Source organism: Otolemur garnettii, unplaced genomic scaffold (assembly GCF_000181295.1).
Source record: "Otolemur garnettii isolate 467f Iridium unplaced genomic scaffold, OtoGar3 scaffold00164, whole genome shotgun sequence".
In the NCBI taxonomy this organism is placed as follows: Eukaryota; Metazoa; Chordata; class Mammalia; order Primates; family Galagidae; genus Otolemur; species Otolemur garnettii.
Window position 1 is genome coordinate 641,421 of NW_003852559.1, and position 9,533 is coordinate 650,953.

Sequence of the window (9,533 nt, forward strand, 5' to 3'; positions counted from 1 at the left end):
AAAAAAAAAAAAAGTGAAAAAAAAAACCTTTGAGAGGAAAAATTTCTACTTAAAACTTAAGCTTAATGAATGTTTCAAACATCAAAACTTTTATAATAGTAAGAGATTACATAGTGATTCCATTACAGGTTCTTAAAAAAAACAAGAGCTCTACACTTTTAGGTAGTCTTTAAAACTGTATTCTAGTCAGCTGTTATTGCACTTGGTGTTATGTATTTATACAAAAGGTGCCTTGTTAAGCTTGGGCTTATAGTTAAGGTACTCCTATAATAAAAAAAATTTAAAGGCAAAAAAGAGTGAAAAGAGGGATCATGAATGTGACTGTATTCAGAGTTGGCATATTCTCATGCATTTATGTCTTAGATTTCCAGTTTTTGTTTCTCTCTCTCTCTCTTTTTCTCCTGTTTCCCCTTAGTGTTCTTCAGTGTGCAGTGAAAAGCAGTCTGAAGGATTCTTCACGAAGTTTTCAGTGCTCTGTTTGCAATTCTTCCTTCAGTTCAGCATTGAGGTTTTGTGTCTGAGTTATCAGCTGACTGTTACGTAGTTGTGGGTCATTTTCTGCATGCTTGCTTTCATGCTTCTTAGGAATTAAGTATCATACAGCCACAGAATTTAAATGCTCTCTTCTTACCTGCAGAGGTAATGCATGAAATGACCCCTACACTCTACTAGGGAGCATATATTACAGAAGCTTGCGGTGATGTTTGCATTTTGTAGGCGTGTCTTCACCATTTCTTCTCCCTATTCCCTTTTGCTGGTTGTCTTGTAGTTTTGAGCAGCATCAGGAGACTTGCCGGGGGGATGCCAGGTTCGTGTGTAAGGCCAACAGCTGTGGAAAGAGGCTGAAGAGCAAGGATGCCCTGAAAAGACACCAGGAAAATGTCCACACTGGTGAGGACTCATTGGAGCATCATTTTTCAAGGGGCTTCCTTTCCCCAGGCTGCAGTGATCTGTTTTTAATTCTCACGCTCAAGGAGTGAGCTGGCTTTTTCATTGTGTTTCACACAGATGTGCAGCTCTGGCAGTGGTTTTTTCCTTTTTTTTTTCTTCACAGAACACTATTTCTTTTTTCAGTTGATTTCAGCAGCTTTTGTCATTTTTCCCATCTCTGAATTATTCATAACTCTAAACTTTATCTAGAGTCTAGTTATGCTTGGTCAGATGCATTAACAACTAATATTTCTGTTATTAATAATAAAACATAGCAATTTTAATTTTTAGCATATGAAACTTATTTTATAAATCGTTAACAATTGATGATGGTAGATATATTTTGAAACTATCAAGTGATCCCCTTCTGCCTAACAATAACATCTGAGTTTTGTTAATGCTTAGAGTTCTACATCAAAGAAAATCCCTAACTACGTTTTGACACAGAAACTGAATACATATAAATTAATAATAAATACTATTCGAATTCCTTTTAATGGCTAGCTAAACAGTAAAACGAATATATAAAATGTGTATGTCACTTAGATTTTATCTGCTTAGCACATAGTAGGCCATCAGTAAATGTATTTCAGTGGAGGAATCGGATCTGTTGCACCGAGTTGAATGGAGAGCGACATCGTCACAGTGAACTTGTTATTTCCTCAGTGTCTCTTTACTTCCTCGTATTCGTCTGTGTGTATGCTTTTCTCATGTGTTTGCTTTTGTCCTTGGCTTCTGGGATGTGGATAGAACTATGTCTCTGGACATGGAGGAAAGTGGATTTCTTTCCTCCCTTCTTGTTTATTCTCATATTTAGGTGGAAAGGACAGTCTGTACCTAGCGTTTGTATCCTCTGTTTGTATACTCTCCAAAGAGTATCTACTTTAATAATAAAGTTATAGAGGCCAGTGTGAATATGAGTGCTGGCTCCCACTGTGCATCTTTGGTTTTGGCAACACGTTAAGTGGGAGCTTTGCATGACAGCTTTGGGTGGCTAAAGGGAGGGCCTTGAGAAATACACCTTCAGGGTGGTGCCCGTTATTGGGACGCTACAGTGTTCTGGTTTCTTTCTTTCCTTTTGGAGAATATACGGCTGATTTGGGGAAGTGGTATTTTTCTGAATTTGGTATCCTAAGGCCTTCCTTCTGGTTGCAAAAGGCAAGCGTAACTTTTTGATAGACTTGTCATCGTTTTTTTTTTTTTTTTTTTTAAATTCTGTTCTAGTTAAAATGCTGCTCTTAATTTGATTCATCTATGTTTGCAATATATTGTAACAGAACTTTCATGTCAGTTTTAAAGTTAACTTTTCTGAATTAAGTAAAAAACCAGATGCATGCTGAAACTCTGGAAACTTGGATTTTTGTTACTAAGCAGATGGTCTTCAGGCTGTGCTATAAGTAAAATTTCTTTGAGACTTCTTACAATTGGCTTGGATATTATAATATTATTTATTCTGGAAATTCATGGTGATCTTGTAGGAAATAATTCATAAAAGGAAATTTTGTTTTCTTATTTTTTCTATGTTGTGCATCATACAGATTGTGAAATCTTGCTGTATTTTAGCTAAAGGTCGCTATGCCTTATCTTTTGCTGGGGTTGGTACGTAATTTCATTCTCTCTTTCATAGTTTCTCTGCTGCTTCTCCCCTTTCTGCCATGAGCTACACAGGCATTTTGGGAAAGAATATTCTCTATTGGGAATAGCAAGAGGAGCATACTCATCAAGTATGGTTATAGCAGGTGTTACTACAGAAAGGCAAAGGTGTTCACGGAATGAGAAGGCCTTGCAGCTTCCACTTAGGATGGCAAATGTTCCCTGTTAGGTGATACGAATTGAAGGCACCGAGAGGAGTGAAGCTGATTTTGAAAATATGGATCATGTTTTGCCATGGAAACCATAATAGGTTTTCAGACCAGTTTCTAAAAGCTCACTTAACTTCCCATGTGTTGAAACCTGAGTACTTAAGTGACTGTGTGTTCAGTACAGTTGTATTGATTTCTTTCACCGTCATCAACTACTCTAATATCTTATCGAATCCTCTGTAAGTTGAATCTGAACTGGCTCCAAGAGGCTTTATAGATGATGATGTTCTTGAACCAGTGGCAGCTAGCAGGGTGATGAGAATCTTCATAGTTGCCCAGTACACACAGAGTAAAAGGGCTGAGTTCCTCAACCCACTTTCCATCTTTCTCTTTTGCTTAGATTCAGAGAGATTTTGTATTTATGGGAGATAATATCTGTCTCCATTCGCTGATGAAGAGTATACACTTTTCCTGTATTTTTTCCCACAGGAACTAGGACTTCAGTTCTAGGATGACGAATAAGAGGAGATACGAGGAGAAAAGGGAATGCTAAAGGGTGGGGATGGGGTTTGATGTCTTACCTTTGAATCTGAAGGACAGGAGGAGCCGTGTGGTGGGAGCACAGGAGGTCAAGTGAGAGGGCTGGTTGGAGAAATCTACTGCTCTTTCTTCCCCCTCCTCCTCTGACTTCCTAGTGGGAAAGGATAGAACCTTGTCTCAAGGAGCAGCTGCTCTGAGGGATGGGATGGGGTGAGAAAGGATTAGGGCTGGAAGATGGACAATTCCAACTAGAGGGAGCTGGAAGGGAGGGAATATTCTTTGTCCAGTGGCCTCTCCTGTATATAGATATGTTTAGGGAATTGATAACCAAAATACATGCTATCAGATATTAATTTTGCCTGGGAGAATTTTCTCCTTTAATAGCCATATTACTTGTCAATCACTAAGAAAACAATTTTGGTTATAATATTTAGTGTACTGTAATAACAGGATATTAAATGAAGTAGGTACCTTGATAACAACACAAAACTTTATATTTTCTAAAAGCAGGCTTCTCTTTCATAATCATAGTCCTGTAATAAAATCACACCACTTGTAATATTGGTTTTACTTGTTTTGAATTTGCTTCAAGGTAATAGGGGACTGGGGGAGTGCATGGGGTTGAGGTAAGGGACAGCAGTGGCTGTGGATTCATCATTGTTGGGCTGGGTACTAGAGATGTGGCGGTTCATTGTACTATGGACTTATTTTTTGTATATTTGAAATCAGCCAATGGAAAGTTGATAAACTATTTTGTGGATATTATTGTGGTACAGGTGGTACTATTATTACATTACTTTTAAAAAATATTTCACTTTTTCTGTAACCACTGTAAAATGTGAAATGAGCTACTATAAACATAATCACTGTGTAAGAAGACAAAAATTAGGCTTTGTTTTGTCTAATTATATGAATTGCCAACATAATGTTTTATTATATTTTATTTCTTAATATTAATTTGATAATATTCTCATAGATTTTATAAGAGTCTAGTACTGAAAAGAAAAAAAACTATGAAAAATATCATTTTTTAAAAGAAAAGCCTAGCTAATTAAATAAAATATTCTATTGATTGATATGTAAAGAAAGTAGAAAAATCAATTTATGAATTGATAAAGTCCCAGTTTTTTTAGTTTTTATTTTATTTATTTCTTTATTTTTGAGTCAGAGTCTCACTTTGTTCCCTTGGTAGAGTACCATCGCATCACAGCTCACAGCAACCTCAAATGCTCGGGCTCAAGGAATTCTCTTGCCTCAGCCTCCCAAGTAGCTGGGACGACAGGCGCCGGCCACAATGCCTGGTTATAACTTTTTTTTTTTTAGAGAGGAGGTCTTGCTCTGGCTCATGCTGGCCTCAAACCTGTGAGCTCAGGCAATCCCCCTGCCTCGACCTCCCAGGCGTGAGTCACTGACTGGCCTCCACTTTTTAAAAAATAAACACATTCAATTAATTTTGATTTGAATTCTTTGTGGATACATGCTTTTGTCTTTTAATACTATATAGTAATAAGTACCTGGAGAAGTGAATGGCCTATTTTACATGTATAGAAATTAATATATGAAATCAAAGATTTTTCAGATTTAAAATACAACTTACTCTTGAATTTAATGTATTTGTCTACAACACTGAATAGTTTAGAATTCTAAATTGTGAAGATTAAATTACGTATCACCTAGATAAACTATCTGTTTCTCCTCTTAATTGTCTCCTTTAAATCATGATGGCATTTTATTTCTATTTTAGGAGATCCTAAGAAAAAGCTCATATGTTCAGTATGCAATAAAAAGTGTTCATCAGCATCCAGCCTACAGGAGCATAGAAAGGTCAGTAAGTTAAACATTAACTGTCATCACAGTATGCGATCTTTTGGTCATTTATAGTTTCTGCCATGTAAGTTTTTAGTTGATTTTTTTTTCTATTGTTAAGACGGAGCCATGTCATTAACTGAAGTACTAATATATTGTAGAATGCAAGACTAGCATGCAGAAAAGTAAAGGATAGTTTTAATTGTTTATTGTTATTCAGAGTTAGTAGAAATATTTCTTCAATGTGAAGTATCACGTTTAGTTGAGTTCTTCATTTATAATACCCTACCTTGGTTTCAAGCTTTATGAGTTGCTATTTGTTTAGAAAATATAAATCTATAAGGAAACTATATATTTTTATTAATTTATACATGTGTTGGGTTGTGGCATTTGGTTACTAAAATGACTGTATATTATGGTTTAGTCTAGAACAACAAAGACAACTGAGGTATTTTTACATTAAATAATATAATACTGTGATATAATTAATAATAATATATGTTGCCAATATAATGTTCAGTGGACTTGATTTTATTTGTTGCCATTTTTTTACCATTAATGTGGTTAAGCATGCACTCATAGATTTGTATACCCCAATCTGTTATTAGCAGAAACATGATGAAATTAATAACATATAAAATGATTATACTAGGAAAAAAACAAACATTTTGTAATAAATATGTGTTGCTAAGTTATTATTTTGATGTGAAAAAAATTGATCCGAAAAATAAATGGCAACTATTAACTATAACAACATTAGCAATTAATTAATTGAATTTATGATAAATTAGAATTAAAATAGAATTTAAATTTTTGTTTGCATCATGACTGGGTGCAAATATTCCTATTGTATTTATTATTTTAACAAAGATACATGATTTTTAAAAAAAATTTCTTATGTAATTTTTTAAATATCTAGGAGCCTGAAATATCTTATTTCAGTGATTTTATGCCAAAGGAGAATGGAGATGGTGTTAGTCATTAGTGAAAGCAAAATTTTCCTTGTGTTATTTTGTTCTACAAATTTTATCTCTTTGCTTATGCCTGAAGAATGTAGCTGCATTCTTAACTGATTCGACAAGACTTAAAATTCATATGTTTTTTTTCTTTTTTATTAAATGATAGCTGTATACATTAATGCAAACATGGGGTACAGTGTAGTGTTTTCATATACAATTTGAAATACTTTCATCAAACTGGTTAACATATGTCATTTACTTATTTACTTAGTTATTGTGTTAAAACATTTATACTCTAGTTCTAGAAAAGTTCACTTGTACCCTTGTTAGACAGACCATATGATTTTTTTTTAATCCAGTTGATACTGCCGTGTGCTCCAGATTTAACTTTTAACATACAAGATAATTAAATGATTGTGTTATATCCTGTTTGTTGAGTGATTTTGAAATTATTGTGTTCTATCCTGTTGAATGATTTTGAGATTATTGTGTTATATCCTATTTATTGAGAGATTTTGATTTTTAGGGAGAAGAAATGGGAGCAGGGGCCTCTTTTTTATCTGTCACTAACCCTTCACGTAATATGGGCCTTTGTTTTCTCATTTATGAAACAAGATATTGAACTGATTGGTGTCATGTTGTTTGTTTTTTCTCTGAGTGCTGTGAACTACTTTTTTCTCCCTTCAGTTTCTAAGTGATAATTTTATCAAATTGTTTATATTTGATGTTAGCCAAAAAGATTGCTTTTTTTTTTTAGACGTACAGTCTCATTTTGTTGCCCTTGGTAGAGTGCCGTGGCATTATAGCTCACAACAACCTCCTACTCGTGGGCTCAGAAGATGAGATTGTTTAAAAATATTAAATGTTTCACAAACTTTTGTGCCATCCTCGTGCAGGGTCCATGCTAATCTTCTCTTTATCACTTTGATTTTAGCATATATGCTACCAAAGTGAGCATTGAGATTGCATTTAAAAGCTGTTTTGCACAGAATGCCAATCCAGAGGATAATTCTCATAGGCCTTTCTTTCTCCTACCCTATCATCTTTATGGCTTCTGAAGCAGAATACTAGTATGAGACAAAAAGATTAAGTTCACTGAAAGAGATTATTTTGTAAATATCCTCTTATGTTTTTAATTCTGTGATTTGTTTCTCTGACATATTTAAATTTTAGAGATTGATATTTAATATGTTTTACCAAATAGAGTGTTTCAGCAAAGTTGGCTGCGGAGCATATTTTGAATAATGGTCTCTTTTCTATTTATTTTATTCATGATATAAGAACTTTTTCCTCCTGAAACGGATATCTTGATAGACAGTAATCCTTTTGTCACTGGTGGAATACAGGAGCTATAGCTTATGAGTTGTCTTGGCAGAATGTTAATAACTTATTTTATTAGTGCAATGTAGTCTTTCTTCCATTACAGCATTGCCCTTCACTATTCAGCTTTTTTGAATCCATACACAGCTTTTATTGGTTTCAATTTTGACTGTTTTTGTAGTTGGGTATGTCTAATGTCTAATAGAGTTTAGTTGCAGTATTTTACCTTGCCAGTAGATGGTGCTTTATGACAATGTCAAATTATAGTATGGTATAGTATTTTAAATTACTATCTATTATCCTATAGTACAATAAGGTATATTATAATTCTTCTTAAAAAGTATTTAATTTGGGGCTTTAAATTCTAAGATATTACTCTCCAGATCAATTTAGTAAACTGGAAATTTTGTAAAAATTTTAAGAAATACGCTTTATTTAAGATTAGGAAAAATGGTATTACCTGTCATTTTGTTTTAAATTTGATTGTGTTATTAAGACTTTTTAGGAGTTTTGAAATATCTTGGGTTTGAATTTTACACTATAAATGAGATAATCAATGCAGAAGTACTTTAATATATAGTAAAGGCTCCCTTTAGTAATTTTGGGAATATTAATTCATTTCAACCTTGAAAAATATTTTATGCTTCAGAAGCCATGAGAGTTAAGAAGTGAACAAATATTTTGCGGTTGCCATTTAATATGTAGATTAATAATTTAAAAAATTAGGTACAAATAAATCTTTAACATTAAAAATTAAAATAAGTTAAATAAAATTTTTCATTTATGGATGGCTCAGAATACATAGTATTTCGTAACATGTCTTGTTTGTTAAATAAAAATTTTCATTTATATATGACTTAGGATGCATGGCATTTTGTAGCATGTCTTGTCATTAGAATGCTGTATACAGTGTTATGTATTACAGAAGCGTAGTTTGAGAATATAAATCTTTAAATAAACATTGTACATCATATCATTGCTTTTCAAACATAGGTGTTCAGTTGAAGCCAGTGAAGGTCTTTGATAATTGAAGAGGCTGTCTCAGGCTAGATGTTTTCCTTCTGTTCTATGTGGTATTAGTGTTCTGAATACTTGTGCAGGCAATTGTACAAATTCCTTGCTGCTTTCTAGGGACTGTGGTACTCTTTAGACTCCAGGTATCCCCTAATCAAGATTCTAGTTGCCACTGCATCTAAGGAAGGCATCCAATGAGATGGCATCTTTTGTTTTCTGCCTTGTATCTCTACTTTTCCTTCCCCTGCCTTTCATAACTGAGTTTGTTAAATCACCAAGAATCAGAACTGACAGAAGGACAGGCAGCTTGGCAGCCTTCAACCTGCCAGGTGCTTGGGCACAGGACTAAGGTGTAGGCTGTGGGATCTGGGAACCTTGCTGTAGCATCTTCTTCCATGGTTCAGGAGAACTATTTACTAGGAGTCAACCTAGGCCTCTACTCAGGAGTCATGCACTGGACCAGTTCAGGGTCTTTTGCCTTGATATTTATTCTGTACTGCCCTTAGTTATTCTGTAGGCGTCACCACCATCTTGACTTCTTGGAGAAGGGCTTTTGTTTGGGGTTTAGTGTGATTTGGACCTTTAACGGGGTTGATTGGAAACATGACTTCCCCCAAACCACTTCTGAATATTCAGCAAAATCGTGTGCTATTCTTGTTCCTGGAGATGATCAGCATTTCTAATACAAGGGTCATGCAATATATTCCTTTTAGAATTGATGAGTACATTGTTTCTGATAGTAAACTGGGCTTCTGCCTTTCATACCATTGCTTCAGTCTCTTTGTTTTAGTATCTGGGAGGGAAAGAACTGATGTAATATTTAATCGTATAATAATATTTATGTTAGCTAAATGTTTGCTAAAGTTATCTCTTCCTTTATTTTTAAAATAAATTTTATTGTTTATATTTAAAGTATACAACAGGATGTTATGAGACACATATATGGTAAAACGGTTATGTTAGTGAGACACTAACACATCCTTTATCTCACACAGTTACCAGTTATTCATCTCCCTCCCCTCGGCAAGAATAGCTATAATATCATTCAGCAGAAACCCTGCATATAATATGTTAGCTAAATGTTTGCTAAAGTTATCTCTTCCTTTATTTTTAAAATAAATTTTATTGTTTATATTTAAAGTATACAACAGGATGTTATGAG

At 34.1% G+C, this 9,533-nt stretch overlaps 1 protein-coding gene and 1 non-coding gene across 4 annotated transcripts in view; one reads left to right on the forward strand and one right to left on the reverse strand.

Annotated features, from left to right (window-relative positions):
- PRDM5 (PR/SET domain 5) overlaps positions 1 to 9,533 on the forward strand; it is a 211,259-nt gene that overhangs the window by 89,906 nt on the left and 111,820 nt on the right. For 2 of the 3 annotated variants that reach the window (XM_003800057.2, XM_012811562.2), the window contains exons 6-7: positions 770 to 891; positions 5,017 to 5,096. In XM_003800057.2, coding sequence (XP_003800105.1) covers positions 770 to 891; positions 5,017 to 5,096 — 202 coding nt within the window. Of the gene's footprint in view, positions 1 to 415; positions 509 to 769; positions 892 to 5,016; positions 5,097 to 9,533 lie in introns of all 3 variants that reach the window. The other variant, XM_003800056.2, reaches the window with a different exon arrangement.
- Positions 6,889 to 6,995, reverse strand: LOC111728508. The gene has a single exon (XR_002775779.1). It is a non-coding gene; the product is annotated as a U6 spliceosomal RNA (small nuclear RNA).